Source organism: Somniosus microcephalus, chromosome 8 (assembly GCF_052327205.1).
Source record: "Somniosus microcephalus isolate GS21.2 chromosome 8, FLI_Smic_1.0, whole genome shotgun sequence".
Lineage (NCBI taxonomy): Eukaryota > Metazoa > Chordata > Chondrichthyes > Squaliformes > Somniosidae > Somniosus > Somniosus microcephalus.
This window is the reverse complement of record NC_140994.1, coordinates 221,735,141-221,757,326: the sequence shown is the minus strand read 5'-3', so window position 1 is coordinate 221,757,326 and position 22,186 is coordinate 221,735,141. Positions and strand designations below refer to the sequence as shown.

Below are 22,186 nucleotides of genomic sequence, written 5' to 3'. Positions count from 1 at the left end.
ATTATTACTTGTCAGATACAACCTATGATTTCAATTATAATAAAAAATGATGGGCCAGAAATTCGGGTCGGAGGCTTCCCGCGGGTGCAAGCCCCCGACCTGCACTTACATAACACACCTGCCATTGTGCTGTGGGCCCGCGTGGGATTCCAATCCTGGGCCTCCTCTAGCTGCCGGTGTGCAGTGCTCGCATATCCCAACGGCGAAGTTAGTTCGCAGCGTCCCCTGGGATCACGTGGGCCATGGCGAGCCAATCGGAGCAGGGAATTTCCATTCATAGATTTGACAGGAGGACCCAAAACCTAAGTAAAACTTCAAATATTTTTTTTTTTTTAAATCACATTTTTAAAAGAACTATAAATTACATAAATTAACTATTTTAAACAAAAATTTAAATTTTTGAAAAATTAATTAAAGTTTTTAACGGGGCTAAAAATAAACTTACCTTTCTTTAAAGCATTTTAAAATGATAAACCTGTGGAAAAAATGTTTTAATTTTACTTAATTAACCTCTTACCTCCTTAAAAGCAGGCCCTGCGCCTGCTTTTTTCACGCGCAGCTGCTAGGGATTTAACCGCACAGGGAAACCTGTAAAAAAAATCGGAAGTTCCAGGTCTATGCGCTGCCTCTCCGGCGCATGCGTTTGACCTCCAAACTCTTTCCTTCAAGGGAACAGAACTTCCGGTTAAGATAGGAGCAGCAGTAGGCCATTCAGCCCCTCAAGCCTGCTCCGCCATTTAATGAGATCATGGCTGATCATCCAAATTCAGTACCCTGTCCCTGCTTTCTCCCCATATCCCTTGATCCCTTTAGCCTTAAGAAATATATCTAACTCCTTCTTGAATATATTTAATGAATTAGCCTCAACTGCCTTTTGTGGTAGAGAATTCCACAGGTTCACCACTCTCTGGGTGAAGAAATTCCTCCTCATCTCAGTCCTAAATGGCTTACCCCTTATCTTTAGACTGTGACTCCTGGTACTGGACTCCCCCGCCATCTGGAACATCCTTCCTGCATCTAGTCTGTCTAGTCCTGTTAGAATTTTATGTTTCAATGAGATCCCCTCTCATTCTTCTAAACTCTAGCGAATATAAGCCCAATCGACCCAATCTCTCCTCATACGTCATTCTGCCATCCCAGGTATCAATCTGGTGAATCTTCGCTGCACTCCCTCCATGGCAAGAACATCCTTCCTCAGATAAGGTGACCAAAACTGCTCACAATACTCAAGGTGTGGTCTCACCAAGGCTCTGTACAACTGCAGCAAGACATCCTTGCTCCTGTACTCGAATCGTCTCGCTATGAAGGCCAACATACCATTTGCCTTCTTAACCGCCTGCTGCACCTGCATGCTTACCTTCAGCGACTGGTGCACAAGGACACCCAGGTCTCGTTGCACTTCCCCTTCTCCCAATCTATTGCCATTCAAATAATAATCTGCCTTCCTGTTTTTGCCACCAAAGTGGATAACATCGCATTTATCCACATTATACTGCATCTGCCATGCATCTGCCCAATCACCCAACCTTTCCAAATCATACTGGAGTTTCTCGGCATCCTCCTCACAGCACACATGCCCACCCAGCTTTGTGTCATCTGCAAACTTGGAGATATTACATCTAGTTCCCTCGTCTAGATCATTAATATATATTGTGAATAGCTAGGGTCCTAGCACCGATCCCTGCGGTACCTCACTAGTCACTGCCTGCCACTCGGAAAAAGACCCGTTTATTCCAACTCTTTGCTTCCTGTCTGCCCCAGTTCTCTATCCAAGTCAGTACCATACCCCCAATCCCATGTGCTTTAATTTTACACACTAATCTCTTATGCTGGACCTTATCGAAAGCCTTCTGAAAGTCCAAATACATCACATCCACTGGTTCTCCCTTATCTATTCTACCAGTTACATCCTCAAAAAATTCCAGTAGATTAGTCAAGCACGATTTACCTTTTGTAAATCCATGTTGACTTTGTCCGATCCTGTCACTATTTTCCAAGTGCTCCGCTATTACATCTTTTATAATGGACTCTAGAATTTTCCCCACTACCGATGTCAGGCTTACCGGTCTATAATTCCCCGTTTTCTCTCTACCACCTTTTTTAAATAGTGGAGTTACATTAGCTACCCTCCAATCCATGGGAACTGTGCCAGAGTCTATAGAATTTTGGAAGATGACCAGCAATGCATCTACTATTTCTATGGCCACTTCCTTAAGCACCCTAGGATGTAGATTATCAGACCCTGGGGATTTATCGGCCTTCAATCCCATCAATTTCCCTAACACCATTTCCCTACAAATACTGATTTCATTCAGTTCCTCCCCCTCATTAGACCCTATGTTCCCCAACATCTGTGGGAGGTTATTTGTGTCCTTTGTGAAGACAGAACCAAAGTATGTATTTAATTGGGATGCCATTTCTTTGTTCCCCATTATAAATTCCCCTGATTCTGTCTGCAAGGGACCTATGCTTAACTTCACCAATCTTTTTCTCTTCACATATCTATAGAAGCTTTTACAGTCAGTTTTTATGTTTCTTGCAAGCTTACTCTCATACTCTATTTTCCCCCTCTTAATTAATCCTTTTGTCCTCCTTTGTTGAATCCTAAACTGCTCCCAATCCTCAGGTTTGCTGCTTTTTCTGGCCAATTTATATGTCCTCTCCTTGGATCTTATGCCATCCCTAATTTCCCTTGTTAGCCACCTTTTTTGTTTTATTTTTACGCCAGACAGAGATGAACAAATTCTGTAGTTCATCCATGCGGCCTTTAAATGTTTGCCATTGCCTATCCATTGCCTATTTTGTATGTTTAATTCTTCTGCTTCCATCTATATGAGGCAGCCAGGCCAGGCTCTAGAACTAAAGAAAATGTTAACTTTTCAACTTTAAGCATTAGCTCCTGTTTGGGCTCAAATAATTTAAAAAATGGAATTTTAAAAATTCCCACTGGAGCTTAAAAGAAGTACAGTGAGGAAAAACAATGTTATTTCACCTCGGGACTAGATTCAGACTAATGGCATAAAAATCTCTCTGATGGGGCTGTGGATCCTAGATAAAATGAATTTGGGCAATCTGAACCCAGCTCCTCGTGGTATAAGTGCACATCACAAATGGACCCTAACTAACTGGAACTCTCACTCAGAGAGGGCATTAAGGATGTCTGGCATGGGAAATTCGAATAGAGTTGCAATTCTGAGGCAGAGATGAAGGCATTTTATTGAGGCAAGTTGCAAGAAGCTCTACCCAGCATCTAATATGTGCTCTGCCAGATATGTGAATTTGTCATGCTGGCACTGGGTCATATAGTCACAAAGTTTCTTTGCCAATATTGACAGCCCTTATCTAAATAAACACAAAGAAAAGAGTCCTGGCCTGACTAGGATTTTCCTATCTCTTGTCACTTATTTTTTCTCTTTTGCTATTTTCTTTCTCTGTCTTTCTCATGAGTTTGTCTATCCTCTCACGTTCTGTCTATTGCAGACTGAACCTTGTTGCATGTGAACTAGACAGATTTTTTGTATTTTAGCAAGATGCATCATGGGAATTGTGGTTTTGATCCTTTATAATTTAGAACTACAGTGCTCAGACTGCAGCATGACAACTCACATAACATGACAAACGGGCAGAAATGTTATAAATATCAAAAGTTGAATGATTTTACTTTTATTAGTGTTCTATGCAGTTGAAACTGCTAAATAGATTAATTGTTGCTGAGGAAGCACCAGGGCCAGAAGGGGATGTTTATGAAATAACAACAGAAAATGCTGGAAATACTCAGCAGGCCAGGCAGCATCCGTGGAGAGAGAAACAGAGTTAACGTTTAAGGTCTGGGACCCTTCATCAGGATGTTTATGAGTTCCTTTGATGCTGAGCTCAGATATTACAACCAGAATTAGACTGTCGGTTAGGGCTGGGCCCTGGCAAATGACCGCCTGCTCAAGGTGTTGGTCATTGGAAACTCAAGAAGGGGTAAATCCACCAATGATATCTTCAACAAGAAACAAGAACTACAGATTACACTGTGGAAAGTAAAAGGGAGAAGCAAATTAATTTTATTATCACATAAATCGTTTTAGGAAGGGAAGAACAAACAAATAAATAAAAGTATTTGGAGTTTAAGCAAATACTTCAAATCTATCAAGGTAGAATAAAAATATATCTTTTATAATCTAAGTAAAGAGGTAGACCAATACATTGCAAAATATATCCATGAGATATATGTTTTGACATTAGTAACAAGTAAGATGTTTACTTTGTGTCAGCCACATGACATATTGCTTCAGTAAAGTTACAGTATTACAGCAATAAGTGAGCGCAGCAGGTCAGTAATAATATGAGAAACTGCTCCAGGTCCTTAAGTATCACTATGGGAGATTTCTTAAAAATATTAAGTTATTTGGAATTTAGTTAAAACTGTGGGATAAATCTTCACCCAATTCAAACAACCTTGCGAAATTTCAGGATAACTATTTGTTGAAAAGTGTATAAAAGTGCCGTTTCCGTATCTTACAAAGTTGTCATTCTTTTTCACCTTTAGATGGATCCACATGAAAACATTCTCCTGAGCACACTTGAGATTAAGAATGAAATGAGTGCTGCTGAGATCACAATGGGCATCGCTGATCCCAGAAGTACCATGATGCCATATGACAGCTCCGGCATTCAGTACAGGAAGGCAGGATTGTCCAGGCACAACTTTGGCAGGAGCGCCTTGGAAAGACATGTGGCCCAAAAGAAGAGCAGGCTACGGAGGCGTGCTTCCCAGCTTAAAATTAACATCCCTGATTTGACTGATGTGAATGCCATTGACAAGTGGTCACGGATGATATTTCCCCTTGTTTTTGGATTCTTCAATGTGGTCTACTGGCTGTATTATGTGAATTAAGCTGAAGAATGTGCACAGACAGTGTCTTTCCACACATTATTTGTTTTGCAACAAGGTGGAACCATCGTTTTGAAACTGAGATTGTTCAGGACAAATTTTGCATGCACTTTAACTCCTTAATGGCTGGCTCTATTTGAACTCTTCATTGATTAAGTTATGTTAATTGAAACTCTTTTGGGCTGTGTCTATAGTTCCATCTCTCATGCTTAAATTCTGGAGGTCACTTTTTTTCCTACTTTAAAATATATACAGCGGACCATTCTACAACACTATCACGTCAAAACATTTGTTAGTTTAAAAGATTTGAATTAGAATGGATCAACTGATGACATTATTTAGTTGTAATGTTTCATTTAAAAACAAAAATCCCTTCTCTGGGTTTTAAGTTAATGATTAAGCAGTAACTTTAACAATGTTTATTTATTATTTTTTAAGCATCTTCAAGACACAGTGCTAGTTTGTCAAAACAGCCTTCACACTCAAGGCTGAGAGGCAACGATGCATGCAGGTTAAGAGCTGCTATTAACATAAACAAAATAATATAACTGTTCCAACTGAAGTCACCATGACCCAAAGTTTAAAGTAGACCTGCAAAATAATTTTAGAACTAGAATTGCAATGCCAAATTTGCCTCTTACAGATCTTGTAAAATTACATCAAATCCAAATCCCACAGAGATCTGGTATATACATTACAGAGCATTTCAAGTAACAGTGTCAATCGTGTCAAAGACCATGTATATTGCATTTGTGGAAATTATGCCATTAATACATTTAAAATAACATAATTATTTTTCTCTATTGTCTATGAATAGGATGAAAAGCTAATCCCACTATAAATGCCTCATGTATAAGGATCAAAACTGTAGTAAATTCCCAGGCTACAAAAAATATGTCTGGCTGGTAAATTTTAAATGTTGCAAGCTTTTTACAGCTGATTGATTACTTGTTAGACCACCACATAGAGATCCTCATTGTGATAGCTAATAGCTGTTCCAGTCTTTGCCAAATATAAAACAAGAAAGTGCTCAGTTCTTTCAGGTGAAGATCATCACTGAATTTGCAAGTCAGCTGCCAGGGAAATCAGAGGATGCACTGCTTCACACATCTATTCATGTGATTTGGTGAAAGCATTTTGACCCTGACTACCAATAAAAGCACATTTTGATTTTCAACTCCATTATGCAGCATTTTACAATGAAAACCAATAATGGCCCAGTAATATTCTCTATTCCTGCCAGAAACAATGCCTCCTTAGAATCACGTCAACTTTATGTTTTAATAATTTGTAATGTGCCAAAGCATTTATGTTGTTCATTGTTTTACTAAAACATATTTTGTTTTATACTGAGTAGCAGGTAATGTTTCTAATCTGGCTATGACCACTATTCCCTTTTCTTCCTAAGTAGTCCTATGTAACTTGGTAAGCATAATTGCAGAAGAAATTATGACAATCGGGAAAATATCTTTAGAGCAATGGCCAACATTAAATGATTAAAATTGAGTTAAATACATTCTATTTAAGGTCATATAATTCTATTATTATGGAACAGTTGTAAAGGGAGCAGTTTCAGTCGCTTTCATATATTTGTATCAATTTTAAAGATGGGTCTTCAGCAGGCTTTTAAAAAAGTACGTATTGATTTTAAATGTTGTGTTGGAAAGTTCTAGGTTGTAAACCATATCATCCCTTAAGCAGTAAACACAATTTAATTGGTCGTATGTGCGCATTGTTGTTATATAAGAGAAGTATCAATAATTTAAATTAGAAAGATAAATGGTGCTCAAGAGGGCATTACCCAGTGAAGTAACAATTTTTATAGTTCAGATTATTTTGTGCAATCAGAAAGCTTTAGACAGTGCAGTTAAGTCTGGGTTAAGATCCAGTCCAGATATAAAGATATCTCAGATACTGAGCATGAAAATATCTGCTTGTGTTCCAGGAGGGAGCTGAGTGGTGTATCAAAGCATCTGTCTCTTCTCTCTCATGACCTGAGTTAGAACCAGCTGAGCCAGAGGTGATAAAGGTAACCATTTCTGTATTTCAGGGACATCTGAATGGTGCAGCTAAACACACCCTATCTCTTTTGGCAACTGAGTTTGGTCCTAGCTTAGACAGTGGTGGAGTGGAAGTCTTTCTTTTACTGATATAGAGGTTTTAATAATCTTCCAGGGAAATGAGTCTGGGAAGCCTCTGTCAAGTTCCCAACTTGTATACGTCCATAAAACAGACAAAATAAAAAAATGTACTATATAACAATGTGTCTTGGCCATATTAAGTTTTCATTCTCATCAGTGTTTCCTGTTTCCACATGGAGCCAGCTATTCAGGCGTTATGTGTCTTGATGAAGCTTCTAAACACATTAATACAATTACTCCTATTGTAATGTGTTTCACAACAATCTGTAAATATATATAGTTGTGGGCAGGTAGTGGTATGTATTTTTAGTTATAGTGCAGATTCATGCAACATTTTGATTTGGTTTCAATACTTTATAAATGTTTACATAAGGAATGCTTTGTTTGTATTTTTCTTAGGAATTATCAGGATTTAAAATGGATTGGATATGGGTAACTATTAACAGGTTTTCAAGTGTATAAAGAGAGCCGTAAACAGAAATAAGATGAAACATTTTGGTACTTTGAGACAGCCATGGACATAATGTATATGCCAATATTTTTCTTGAGCTGTGTTCTTTGGGAGGTGTGCACACTACAGAAATCTGATTTTTGCACCCAGTAAACTCAATATGCTTGGAAAGAAAATAAAGTAAACCATCAGCTAAAATTGCACGCCAAAAGTTGACTGGGCAAAAATGTGCATTGTGCTAGCAAAGTGTGGAAAACCACATTACATGCTCATATGTTATATATACATTATATGCAACACAACTTTAGTCATTGCAAATGTTAGTTTGTAAAGAATTCAAAGCACACTGTCCATTCAAAGTGGAATACTTTATAATCTAATCAATCAAGTTTAAGATTCTTCACAATAAATACCAAAATGTTCCATTTTTAGGAATTTTTTTCATTAACCAAAACCAAAAGAATTTGCTACTGAAATATGGTTTAAATTTAAAATTGGCGGTTGTTAGTACTAACTATTTTGCATTTCTAGAGTATCACTCTGAATGCAGAGTTAGATTTCTTTAATCTGTGATATTTACCTCCTATATTGTTCACAATTTGACAGGTAGTTTTTGTTCCTGGTGTCAGAAACTGCCTATTGCAAATATGTCACCAGTTTGTACATAGCTAATTTGCAATATTGTTGGATGGATCGAATGTAACTGACTAAGATGATGATATCAGTGAGATAAATCTACTGAAGAGTCATAAAGGTTTAAAGTTAAAAAAAAGAAAGATTCCTTTATATACTATTTTGAGAGAGGACTTTATTTTTTTTTCAAAGTATGAGGTAACAATAGTAAAAATTGAGGCATTTCAGCTTTCTGTCCAGTAGCCAGCACAGTTAGAATTAGGCGTTATAGAGATTAGCAACAATAATTAGTTCAACAACACATCTTCAACACCAAAACTTTATGAAAGCATGCACTACTACAACCGCTAACGTTCTGACTACTCGCTGTGCTAGTCCCTGGACTACTATGGAACTTTTCTATAGAGACTATTGTGTTGTGTTGTCATCAGAGAGGGAGGGGGACATGGGTGTCTTAGGCCTGAGCCTTATTTGAAGTAGCTGAAATCTGTGTGAAGTGTGGGACTGATAAGTTCACTTCACTTGCATCATTTTACAGGGATCTAGTGAAAAATTCATTCCATCATCACCCCTAAACAAGCCAATGATCTTGATGACCTTGGATAAGCTTTCACAGTAGAAACTGATTTGGATGAATAAATCTAATATTAAGAAAATGGTAAGTAGCAAAAATATGTTTTGTTATTATAAACAGACGAATAGAGGAATTAAGAATGAGTGGGATATTTGCTACTTAACATTTTTTGCCAATGCAGTGAATGTTCAATTTCCTTACTACATTAATTATCAAATGTGAGGTTGAGAATTGCTCTGATCACTTTGTGTAGCAACAGCATATACTGATCTGAAAAGGAATGTATTTTTTGAATGCATTTATAATGTGGCTAAGCATAGTGATTACAGCAGTTGTTCTCCCTATCCCCCATCATGTTTCAATATCAATGAATGAATTAAAAACTAAACCTCAGGGACCATTTTTACCTTCACCACCTGGGCGGTAATCTGGTGGAGCAGATCACCTGCCCATTGTAGAATCCATTTGATTTCTATCCCATGGGTTCTACAATGGGCAGCCAGATTACCACCCAGTTCGTGAAGGTGAAAATTACCTCCTTCAGGTTTTCTGTAAATTGTATTTTACAGGGATTGAAAAATCCTTTTTATACACTTGAAAATGTTTGCAGGAATAATTATTCAGCACTCCCTTCATATTTCCCCCAAGAAGTGGGACTAGCTGAAGTGCTCTTGCAGAGAGCCAGCACAGGCGCGACGGGCCGAATGGCCTCCTTCTGTGCTGTAACCATTCTATGATTCTATTTCGCTATTCTAAGCAGCTATTTCGCCCCACATCCTATTAGCATTGTCAGATGTCTAAACACACAATTTTTTCTTTTCCCTCCTCCCCTAATGTTATGAAGCAACACATTGTGAATTGTGTCCTTCCTAACCCAACAACTTCAACAATTGTCCACACATTGGGGCTATTCACATACAGTCATTAGAGGTCACCTGATGTCTAGTGGCTGACCTGTCGGTCATTTGCCTGTTGCAATGCATAGTTCTAATAAGGCAGCTCAGGCTGATTATTCACCAATATTAAAAAGAATGAATAATTGACATCACATTCTACTGAAGCATTTAATCAGAAAACAGAACCAGGTATCTGCTGGAAAGGGCATTACTGGTATTTCAGTATACAGTTAAATCTGTTGTCAAGTTTAAAAGAAATAATTAAATTCTCTTCCTCTCCTATCCCAGCGTTGGGTGGTCAAATTAGGTGACAAAAACCTCACTTTCTGGTGTCATAAAATAGTTCAAGTTTAGTCAATTAATTTGACTATCTGAAAAAAATAATAAAGTTATGACAATAAACAAAGCAACATATGTAAACATGTTAATTTAACATGGAATTAGACATCACTTTGCTGGCATCGGCATCTATGCATAAATGGCCACAGGATCATATATGTTGCCATTTTCTGCCCAAATTTCAGTTGCTTGTCATCCTCATTATCGAGTGGAGTTTAGCTATATGTATTACAAGTTGATTATGTGCTTTCAGCTTCATTTATTATAGGGTTGGGCATATTCTTTTCTGCACTAAATATCATAATTTGCACTAAATCTGATTTTGATTTTATATCATATTCTTCAGTGCCAGGAAACAGATATATAATTGATATTATCAGATTAATTACAATTAAAAAACTGAGTTCATAAATAGTTACATTGAAAATATTCAGTTCTTAGTAGACAGAACTTTTAACACATTGCTTTCTCTAAGAGTATAACAGAAATTAATTCTAAAATCTTAAGTTCTAGTAGCTATATTATATCTCTTAGGTTAGAAATTCTTAATCCTTTTTTTCAGATGTGTATCTTTTGAATCAGATACATTAAATCTATAAACCAATGCAAACATATCTCAAAGCTGACCAAACTGTAAAAACATTGCAAATTAGAAGTCAGGAATGAATTTAAAGTGGGATGTTAATATAGGATGAAATTCTTTATCTGTAAAGTGCTTGCCCTCCCCAAATTGTCCCATGGTGTTAATTGTCAGCAGCCTTTTTCTGTTGGAGAATAATCAACAGTTGAATTGCTCCTTTGAAGAGCACTGCAGATTGAATTTTTTTGAAGTATAGAATTCTGCCAACAGCAGGCAATGGCCATCCTCAAGAATCGCATTCTGTAGCTGGCATCAAGTCCCACTAAATCAATTGGAAAGTTTTATTTTGTTCTCTGCTGTAAGCAAAACTTGGCAGGGAGCTGCTGTAGGTGGCTTCAGATCAGTTCGCAAAGCAGACCAACTATACAGTACTTGGTAGTAGCCAGTGGACATGATCCATGTGCATTCGCTGGACTTATGGCACAATACGCAGCTTTTTTAATAAAATGTAATGTCAAGCTGCAGGCCTCTACAGAAGACACTTCAACTCCTGGCAGTACTTTACAGCAAAAAGTTATTCACAAATAATATTCTTGAACACTTGAGGAAGGGAGATAAAAATTCTACATTTATAGGACTTTGGACTTCATAAGCATTCCCCTTTAATACAGCCTTCATGTGGGGAAACATCTTTCATCATATTTCAAGCCATTTTACCAACTGTATATAGTATTCATCTTGTCGATGGCCATTACTTGGGGATGAACTCTTGTAAATATAAGCAGATTTCTTAAAAACATTTTTAACTTCTAATTTGTATTTTAATGTAATGCGAATGCTGAAGCAGCTTCATGGTACAAGCTAAAGTGTTTAAACAATAATGTAAATATCAATGGAAGTATCCAATGCACACTTGATAGAGAAACTAACTGTTTTGTGTTTTGTTTTATTCAGTTATGGTAACTAGTAGCATAGCTATTACTAAGCTGTTTTGGGGGGGAGGGGGCGGGAAATTACTTTATTTCTTGCAGTAGTTTTCATCAGCCTTATTATAATTTGAAAAAGTCGCCTTTTTCTGTCTTCACAATATGCACATTTTCCAAATGCTAGAAAATGCAAAAGATGAGTGGACACCATCACATCAATGTTTCATGTCCACTATTTTGAAGATTGTTAATGTTGGAATAAGCAAAACTAATAGGGGGATGTTGATATATTGATTATAAATGAGTTGGGCCGTAAGGAATATTTTCTTGACTAAAATTTTCTGCAGCAAATTTCTGCATGTAAATATACTGTTGGCTAGTGTGTAATTCTTGAAACCAGAATTAATGCAATATAAATAAAGAAAATTTTAAAAGGACAAAAGTATGCATTCTATACTTCTTTCTCTACAAGAATTCTTTATTCAATACTATAATTAGGATTTGTTCTGGAAGGATAACTCTAGGCCTTAACACACTTATGTCACAGATTTGAACTTGTTTTCATTGGAGAAAAGGGGATTGATCAGGGACATGATCCAGTACTTTTTAAATGCTGAAAACTATGGATAATGTAGATATAATTAAATATATATATATATATAATTTACTTAGGCAAGGATCATAGAACAAGAAGATATGAGTACAGAACCATCAAGCAAGTGAGAATAGAGATTACAAGAATCTGTTTACTGAAAGGAGACCTCATAGAGGTAAAAAAGATAGTAAACATGAAAGAAAAGATAAGAGCACAATACTATTTCAAGTTAAAGCCTGACTGTAAGACACAGGTTGAAACTATTGAAAGATAAATTTAAAACTTATGTTAGGAAGTATTTCTTTATGCAAAGAATGGACACATAGAATAGACTTCTGGGTAGGCTAACAAAAGCAAAAACTTTGTAATTCATGTAAGAGACATTTTGATGCAAAGATGCAAGGTTTTTGGATGGATGCACCAAATATCTGTACTTATCTTGTGATTTCTTTTACACCAAAAGAAACAGGTGCTTGTAATAGACGCCCATCAGAAACTGCTCCTGGTATAGCAATTAACTCATTTTAATAAGTGCTGGATGAATAAAGATAGGATAGAATCTTGTAAGAATAAAGACAATGATTAAACAATATGAAAATTGTTGGGGATATTTTCCTCTTTCTGCTCATTTTAACAAGAAAATAAAGAAGAAAACAGAGACCTTGCATTTATATAGTGCCTATCAGGTGCTAATGGAGTTCTAAAGCATTTCACTTCCAGGGTTAGTGGTTGAGGCAGAAACTTTAACCGGGAACTTCCTCGGAGCTGCTCCTATTCTGCTGGCGTTACTTCATTGGAGGTATAGTGGAAACACTGTTTACATGTGTAAGAAGAGTTTTTGCTGCACTTCTGGTGTAGTTATACTGCCAGAGCAGGAACAGCTCCATGTAATTTCCCTGCCTTTGTCAACATTCGGAATTAGATTGGATAAATAGATGAAGGAAAAGGAGATAAAAGGATATGGGAACACGACAGGTAAATGTGATTAGCACTATTTGCTTGCATGGAGGATAAATGCCAATATGGACTGGTTGTCTGACATACAGTAATGGATGAGCAGAAATTTCCTCCAACTAAATATTGGGAAGACCAAAGCCATTGGCCGGAATTTTCACAGGAGAAAACGGGTGGGTTGGAGGCGGGGGGTGGGGGCAAGTGAAAGTTGTACAAATCTGAAACCAGACCCCAACCTGCCCACTTTCATCTTTTACTCAGGCAGGACGGGGGGCGGGCAGCCAACTCGCTGCCAGGTATCAAGCAAATACTTTGTAATTCATGTAAGATACTTTGATGCTAAGATGTAAGGTTTTTGAATGGATGCACCAAATATCTGTACTTACCTTGTGATTTATTTTGCACCAAAATTAACAGGTGCATGTAATATACACCCATCAGAAACTGCTCCTGGTATAGCAACCAGGAGGCAGGTTGATATTTTAAATATTATAATGAGGTCTGAAGCCTCTACTTTACTGCTGGCGGCCGAGGATCCCAGGCCATGGAATTCCCAGCAGCTGCAATGAGGTGGCCACAGCTTCAAGGAGCAATCCTTGTGGGTCGGGAGGAGCAGAAGTTCAATGCTTTCCTGGTCGGCCTCCCATCTTCCATCCCACATAAACTTGACCCCTCTGCTCACTGACCTACATTGGCTCCCGGTCCGGCAATACCTCAATTTCAAAAATTCTCGTCCTTGTTTTCAAATCCCTCCACGGCCTCGCACCTTCCTATCTCTTTAGCCCCCTCCAGCCCTTCAATGCTTCAAGATCTCTGCGGTCCTCCAATTCTGGCCTCTTGCGCATCCCCAATTTTCATTGCTCCACCTTTGGTGGTCATGCCTTCAGCTGCCATGCACTAAGCTATGGAATTTCCTCCCTAAACCTCTCCTCTTCTCTACCTCTCCTCCTTTAAGACGCTCCTTAACACCTACCTCTTTGACCAAGCTTTTGGTCATCTGTCCTAATATCTCCTTATGTGGCTCGGTGTCAAATTTTGTTTGATAATGCTCCTGTGTAGTACCTTGGGATGTTTTACTACGTTAAAGGCGCTATATAAATGCAAGTTATTGTTATTCGATCGAGTGTCCTGTTTCCATGTTGTAGCTTCTATATATTTCTATGTATTATTTACTTTTAAAGTGCAATTTGCACCAGCCAGGTCCCAGAAATAGCATTGTGATGACTGACCAGTTAAGCTGTTCTCGTGGTGTTGACTGGAAGGTAAGTGCTGGTCGAGGCACCAGGAGAAACTCCCCTGATCTTAGAATAGTGCTATGGGATCTTTTATATCCACCTAGGCAGGGATATGAGGCCACAGTCATCTAGGAGTCAATTCCATCCCAAATTTTCATTCTCAGCATAGGAAAGCTTATAATCTGGTCCATGATAATAAGTCAGTTACATAATTCATTCAAATATGTATTTTATTTATGTCAATCATATCTTTAAAAAGTATGCTTATAATTGAAATGCTCATATATGTCCAACCTCTCCATATTAAGACTACAGTGAAATCTGTAAATTATGGATACCAAAGGAACTGGCATCAGCTGTCGTTTTTTTGCAGGTGTCCTCAGTTTCAAAATAGTATGTACTGACAGCTGTTGCAGGTGCAGGGGAGATTCAAACCCCAAATAATGCTGCTTTCATACATCTCAAGCATCTAAATTGGTTCCTAACCAGCATAAATGATTAATATTTTCTTCATTCAGATATGGAGTGTGCAAAACCTAGTTAAAATGGCCAGAAAATATTTTGTAAAGCCAGTTTTAAGACAGCGAGTCATCAAGGCCCTGTTAAATAGCATGATACAAAGGTCTGCTGAGACAAAGGGGGGAATTTTTACTTCCCGACGTGCTGGGGGGCGGGGGGGGGGTGCGGTCCGGTAGTGCATGGGAAATGATGAAGTCTGGGATTCCCCGCATGCTGTGGAGATTTAACTCCATACTCCACAGCATGCACCTTTTGCCATTTACAGGTTCCCCGCCCGGACGTCAGCCTGATTGACAGGCTTGTCTTCCAGTTGGGCAGGGAATGCTCCGGAGGAGGCTGCAGGACCAGGTAGGTCCGATCCCCGATCCGGTGGGGTCCAATCCCGGGGGTCCGATCCCTGAGCTGGGGGGCGGGGGGCTGCTGGGGATTCAGTCCTTGATCCCAGGAGCGGGGGGGGGGTGCGGTCTGATGGTGAGGGAGCTTGGGGGGGCCGTGAGGAAGCATTCCCCCTCCTCTTGGCCCACAAGGAGTGCTCTTTGAGGCTGTCCTCACCTCGCTGCAGCTGTCGGGTTACCCGAGGCCCGGAAAACCCGGCCAGCCACAGTAAAACCTGTAAATCCGAAGCTTCCAGGTAGTCGGCAGGGTGGAGCCGGCTTCCCAACCCGCTTCGATTTTTTTTGCCCATTTAACCCCCCCACCCGCACTCATTCCCACCTGCTTACCCATGTTAAAATTCCCCCTTAAAGAATGTGGCAGGAAATCACTGGGTAAATTCAACTCCGGGTTTACGATTACAAGAACCAGGTAGGAGGTCTGCAAGAAGTTCCATGATTTGAAAAAGTTGACTCTTAATCTGCAGAATTAGCCTGTTAATATGAAGAAGAGCATATAAGAGCATGAAGTTATATGTTTCAGATTTTTTTAAAGATAACAATGAAACAAATTAAAAACTCACATGCCCAAATGAAATACAGTGAAACTTGGAAAACAGACATTCCCAAAAAATGGACTCCTGCAAAAAACGGACACTTACTGACAGTCCCAAAGAACTTACATTGTAAAAGTTTTAAGAAACACTCTGAAACTGTGGCCACTCATTATTGGATACTTTTTTGTCCGTGTCTGTATCTGGGGTTTAAATCCCTCCTGCAGCTGCTGTCCCTGCTGGTATTCAGGGTCTGAATACCCCCTGCAGCTGCTGTCCCTGCTGGTATTTGTGGTTTAAATCCCCCCTGTAGCTGCTGTCTCTGCTGGTATTCAGGGTCTGAATCCCCCCTGCAGCTGCTGTCCCTGCTGGTATTCAGGGTCTGAATCCCCCTTGCAGCTGCTGTCTCTGCTGGTATTCAGGGTCTGAATCCCCCTTGCAACTGCTGTCTCTGCTGGTATGCAGGGTCTGAATACCCCCTGTAGCTGCTGTCCCTGCTGGTATTCAGGGTCTGAATCCCCCTTGGAACTGCTGTCTCTGCTGGTATGCAGGGTCTGAATACCCCCTGTAGCTGCTGTCCCTGCTGGTATTCAGGGTCTGAATCCCCCTTGGAACTGCTGTCTCTGCTGGTATGCAGGGTCTGAATACCCCCTGGAGCTGCTGTCCCTGCTGGTATTCAGGGTCTGAATCCCCCTTGGAACTGCTGTCTCTGCTGGTATGCAGGGTCTGAATACCCCCTGGAGCTGCTGTCCCTGCTGGTATTCAGGGTCTGAATCCCCCTTGGAACTGCTGTCTCTGCTGGTATTCAGGGTCTGAATACCCCCTGTAGCTGCTGTCCCTGCTGGTATTCAGGGTCTGAATCCCCCTTGGAACTGCTGTCTCTGCTGGTATTCAGGGTCTGAATACCCCCTGTAGCTGCTGTCCCTGCTGGTATTTGGGTTCTGAATACCTCCTGCAGCTGCTGTCCCTGCTGGTATTCGGGGTCTGAATACCCCCTGCAGCTGCTGTTCCTGCTGGTATTCGGGGTTTGAATCTCTCCCCCCCTCGCCCCTGCAGCCACTGTTTCTGCTGGGAGTCGGGGTCTGAATACCCTCCTGCAGCTGCTATCACTGATTAGCTGGTTTCTGTACCCTAATCTTAGCAGATTGAGATTACACAGAAACCAAAAGGAAAATTTTAAGCATCCGACATCCTAAATTATATCCAATAAATTGTACAAAAAAATGGTATTAACCCTATATTCACAAAAACAGAAAAATATATCCCTATGAGTCAGTCCTATGGAGACCAGGTAAATCTTATCTGTACAATGCATGTTGAATAGTAAAGATTATAAAATTGGATTAATAACCTGGAATTTTACTATATTTCACAGGGAGTCAAAGAGAAATTGCACTGAGACTGATCCTGATCGAAATGTTATTGTTGATAATCAACTCCTTCAGTAGATTGAATAATTTGACTGAAAGCTCATGACAATGCTTATTATCCATGGTCTGTTGGGAAGAATGTGTTTAGTAGCCCCAATGACCTTTCCTCTTTCAATACTTTATCTTCTAAAGCCATAACTCTGAAAACTTGAAATAATGGAATCGAGAGATTGCAAAACAATGGGAAATTGGTGCATTGAAAAGGAGTAATGGAATAAGATTTATATTCCTTGAATGGACTGACTTTGATAGCCACTTGAGAGTTTTGGTTTGTGTCACAAAGAGAATATAAATCATATCTCAGCTCCTTATTACAAATTTTCTTCAAACCACACTTTAGTTAAATGATTACATTTATAAAAGTTGATGTAAATTGAATTTAAAATGTGAAGAAAATTGATGTGGAGATTGCAGATTTCACTGATTTTTTTTTTAAACAGTACTATTTTTATTGTGACATCCTCCCTATGAAATACAAATAATATTTCACAGAGATGATGCCATCACATGTGTTATAATTCCTTATAGTTGGGAATGTGTGAGTATGCAGGTTTAGGATATTTTTATATAAAATATTATCCTTCCCCTTTTCTCTTACATCTTCTCTGGTCTTTTTGGTTCGCTTTATATTTTTGCCCTTTTTCCCTTATTCTGATTCAGTCAAAGTTTTCTTCTCACAGAGGATATTCCTTATCTGAGATGAGGAGAAATCTAGAAAAATAAGGAAAAGATTTTGCTGAATTTGCATTGAACTATTTTTGAAGTAGGGATTATATTACAATAAGATTGAGACTTTGAACATAAAATATAATAGGCCGGGGCGCGAAGGATCGGGAGTTGGGAGCGGCGGGAGTTGGGAGCGGCGGCATTTGGGAGGGGGTGTGAAGTGTGGGGTTGGCAGGAGCAGGGGTGCATACATTCGAGTAAGTTACAGGTGACCCCTAGGGCTGGTTTCCCAGCGCAATGGCGCTGCCTGCCTCAATGCAAGCCAATCTTGCGATGGAGACCTCAAACAGATACCAGGCCCCCTATATGCAAAGGGCCTAACGCCTGCTTCAGGCATAAGTAAAGGACACCTCTTCCATGTCCATACCCAATATGGCAGGCAGCACACATCCGGCTGGAAGTGTGAGTGCGCTTCCTGCCCACACAATGGGCTAGAAATTCATCTGTTGAGCGCCACTCCGTAGCGCCATGAAATGGCAATAAAATGGTGGCCGCCGCTATTTTGCCAGCTAGTGGTGGGTTCCGCGCCATATTCGTGTCCCCCTTTGTGCTGCCGGTAACTGGTAGCGTCCTGAAAGAAAAATTGTGCCATGGTGATGTCAGTCGGCGTTCAATGCCGACTTACCATCACCACGCCAAAATTTGACCCTAGCGCTGAATTCAGTGCTGGGTCCTAAGCACTGCAAGCAGGCTGACAGTGGTGATGTCTGCACCTCTTAAAGTGACACACACATCGTTCAGGTAAGTTTGGATTTAAGATTTTGGACTGTGTTTTTTGATTTTATTGAAGTGGTGGCTTGCTGCAATAGATGTGAAAAGTTTTTTAAGTGTGTAGGGAGTGCTGGACACTTGCAAGGGTTCGGATGGTAAATGAAGGCCTTTTAGAAGACAGAACATGCTGCAAATACTCAGCCAGTCATGCAATATCCATGGAGCAAAAAACAGAGTTCACGTCTCAGGTCGAGATGCTGCCTGAGCAGCTGAGTATTTCCAGAATTTTATGCTGTCATTTCACATTTACAGCATCCGCTTGCAGAGGGAGGAGGAAGCAGAAGAGGAGGAAACAAACGGAAGGATGCATCCCAGACAGCCCCTTTGTGGCCGGGATATCTGGGATGGAATCATCTGCCTGCAGTCCCAGTGACCACAACTCCAATTCCCCTTTCAACATGAGTCCCACACCTTACCTTCCATCTGTTACTGACCATAGCAACATCCTCTTGGCAATGATGCTGAAATAAAAGCCACCACAAAGCAAACTTTCCAATCCACCTATATATATCTAGCCATCCAATATGACATCAAGAAATCAACTCATCACCCATATTCATTCTCTTAGTGACTGTCTTGTGTGTGCCTTTGCCTACCCTACTGATGTCACGCAGTGCTACCCCAGTGGCTGCAGCATGGCTGGTGGAAGGCTGTTGACTTTCAGTGGGGGGCACTGCAAATGGCTTTGCTGGTTGACCTTGAGGAGCTGGTGGCTGGGAGTGTCAAATCAATCTTCTTATGTTCTTGTCTTCTTCACTCTACTCTCCCTCTTCTTGGTCACCCAGACTTCTTGGGCAGGCTGTATTTTTTGGGTGTGTGAAATGAGGAAGGCAAAAGGGTGGAGTTGTGGTGACGGGAGAGAGGGACAGCATGAGGTGCATGCCAGAAGAAGGATAACGTATGAGGATACCCGCATCTTGTATCCTTTCAGCCCCGCTGCTGGCCAAGGGCTCAGCCATGCCCCTGCCAAGAATGGCCACCACCATCTCCTCCAATGGGGTGAGGTGAGGCTAGGAATGGGAGATGTGCCTCATGATTGTTGCAAATTGTTGGTAGGTGAGTGATTGGGAGTCATGCATTGATCAGTGTGTGACGCTAATGGTGAACTTGGTAGGAGATGGCTTTTGAAGATACATTCACTGACCTTGACCAGTGGTCTGAGGTCATGAAGCTTCTTTGGGCACTGGAGCCAGATGGTGGGGGCTACACTGCTGGCACTGACAGCCTTGGTGATGTACTCCCACATCCTTCTTTCTGGAGGGCCTCCTGGACTTTGTGGGTAGAGGGCCTGTCTTGCAGTTTTGACCCCCTGTACAAAGCTGGATTGCTGCATGCAAGATGCTGGGTGTCCCTTCCCTGACTTGCTGAGCCATTTGTGTTAGTGCTGAGGCAGTTTTCCCATTTTTTGAGGTTAGGAAGGTAATTCAGCTTTAAGAGTTGAATATTCACATTTGGGACTTTTTAATTTTAAATCTTTTTTAAAAGGCAGAAAGGGCTGAAAACTGCATTGTTTCACTTCATTTTTATTTATATTGCTTCAGTGTGCATTGCCCCTTTAATTCTCAGACCTCTTCATTACCCACATTTCCTTGTGAGCTCCATAGCCTCGCTTTCAGAGGCTGTGCAAAGCTCCAACGCCGTTCCTGCACAGGAACTTCGTCTCGGATGCCTCCAGCAACGCCACCAGGATGGTGTTGCACCGAAGGTAAGTGCTGCACCAAAAATCTCTGTCCCCCCAGAACAATTTTGCCCCGTTAGCATTGCGGCCATTTTCAGCAGCCATTAACTCCAGTTGTCAGTGACACCGGCAACTTTGCTGGCTAAAACAAATTTCTCCCCCTTTATGTTTGAAATTTGGACACTGGCTTAGCACCTGAAAAACAGGTGAAATGCTGCCCAAATTCTAGACCAAGTTCTTCCTTTAATGTTCCCAAAATATGTTGAATAGTCCTTCTAAACTCCACATGTATGAGATATGGTGAGGTTACCATTTGTAACTTGGTCACATAGCTTGCATTTGCCAAATCAATCCTCAAGGTTACTTAAAGGATACCTGATCATGAGCTCTAATTCAGTCCCTTCAATATTTTTTCTGTCCCACCCACAACACCCATTATGGCCTGTTCAAAGTCAAAAATGATATCTTGTGAGACTGCAACATTGGTTTGCTATCCCCTTTCTGCTACCTTCACCACTGTTGATTACTCCATTCTTCTCCACTATCTCTTGTCCATTGTCCATCTCCACAGCACTAGGAACTTGTGGTTACACTTGTAATCACTACATTCTCTAATCCCAATCTCATCAACCTATCCAACTGTGTTCAGGCCAAATCTGGTGGTGTGCAAAATGGTTAGTCAGTAAGATCCCATTCTTCAATCTTCTAGCTTGCCCTGCTTATGTTCCTATTTTTCCCCAACTACTACTAAAAACTTAAGGGTTGAATTTCCTTGTAGCTTCTTCTGCTCTATTGCCATAACTTCGGCGGCAGTTCACTAGAAATTCTGTTACACAAGTAAACAAGGTTTTTGCCGAAGTTATATTGGTGGAGCAGGAGAAGCTCCAAGGAAATTCCCAGCAATAATCTAGACCTTCATCACCTGGTACAGCCTTCCAACACTTTCTTCACTAACCTCACTCCTTTCAGCCTATTCAGAATTTGTCAGCTCATGTCCTCTCTTGCTTCAAAATCCTACACACCCATCAGCCCTATCATTGCCATGCTCCACTACTGTTGCCCAGTAAATAGATTTCAAGATGGTAAACATCACCTTCAAATAGTTCCATGGCCCCATCCCACCATATTTTAGCAATACTCTCTGTCCACACATTTTGTTCCTCTGACTTACTACTTGCTCATAGCTACCCTTGGAGGCTGATCTTTCATTCAGTGCACAATGTTGAAAACTAGTTTGTAAAGACTGTGGGGGGGAAATTCAGTTGGTTGCGCCACCCGTTAGCACCTTAAGAGGGCGCTAAGTGGGGCGCACACCAACTAGCGCCCGGGCAGGGCACTGCCCACGCCTCCCGCCAAATTCAGCGGGAGGTTAGTGGTGGCGCTAACCGTTAGCACTGCGCCGCTGGCGATGATGTCATCGGTGTGCGCAGCGCCCCGCTCACGCCCCGGCCGCGAAATTCGGGAGCGCCCCCTGATTTAACACCGGACGTTATGTCCGACAGGGTCAGGGTGGCGTACCTGTGGCCGGGGAGGCGCAAATTAAAGGCGAGGTGCGGGGCGGCCATTTTTGTTGTTGGCCACCTGCCAGCACCTGCCTGCGCTCCCGTCCCCGGCCTCCAGAACCCCCGCGGAGTGCCGGCAGCGCTCCAAGAGCCCGGCACTTCTCTTGGGTGCCGGGCTCTTTTGCCTGCACTCCCGATCCCTGGGGGCCCAGCTGGGCCCCAGATCGCGCTGCACAAGGCCCCTCCCCTTTAAGAAGGGGAGGAAGGCCTGCAATACCGCAGCACGACGTGCCACAGCGTGTGGCACTGCGGCACATAGTGCCACGATATTCACTTGCAGCGCCCCAAGAGGGAGGTGGGGTGCCTCCAGTAGCGCCCCGCTTCCCTTCGGGGCACAACCGACCAATTTCCGGCGCGGGGGGGTGCTAA

General features: G+C 41.1%; 1 protein-coding gene across 1 annotated transcript in view; it reads left to right on the top strand.

Annotated features, from left to right (window-relative positions):
* LOC147114117 (gamma-aminobutyric acid receptor subunit beta-2) overlaps nucleotides 1-11,864 on the top strand; it is a 437,828-nt gene extending 425,964 nt beyond the window's left edge. Inside the window, exon 9 of the mRNA XM_085995734.1 lies at nucleotides 4,538-11,864. Coding sequence (XP_085851860.1) covers nucleotides 4,538-4,885 — 348 coding nt within the window. The 3' untranslated portion in view covers nucleotides 4,886-11,864. The remainder of the gene's footprint in view (nucleotides 1-4,537) is intronic.
* Nucleotides 11,865-22,186: the final 10,322 nt, after the last annotated feature.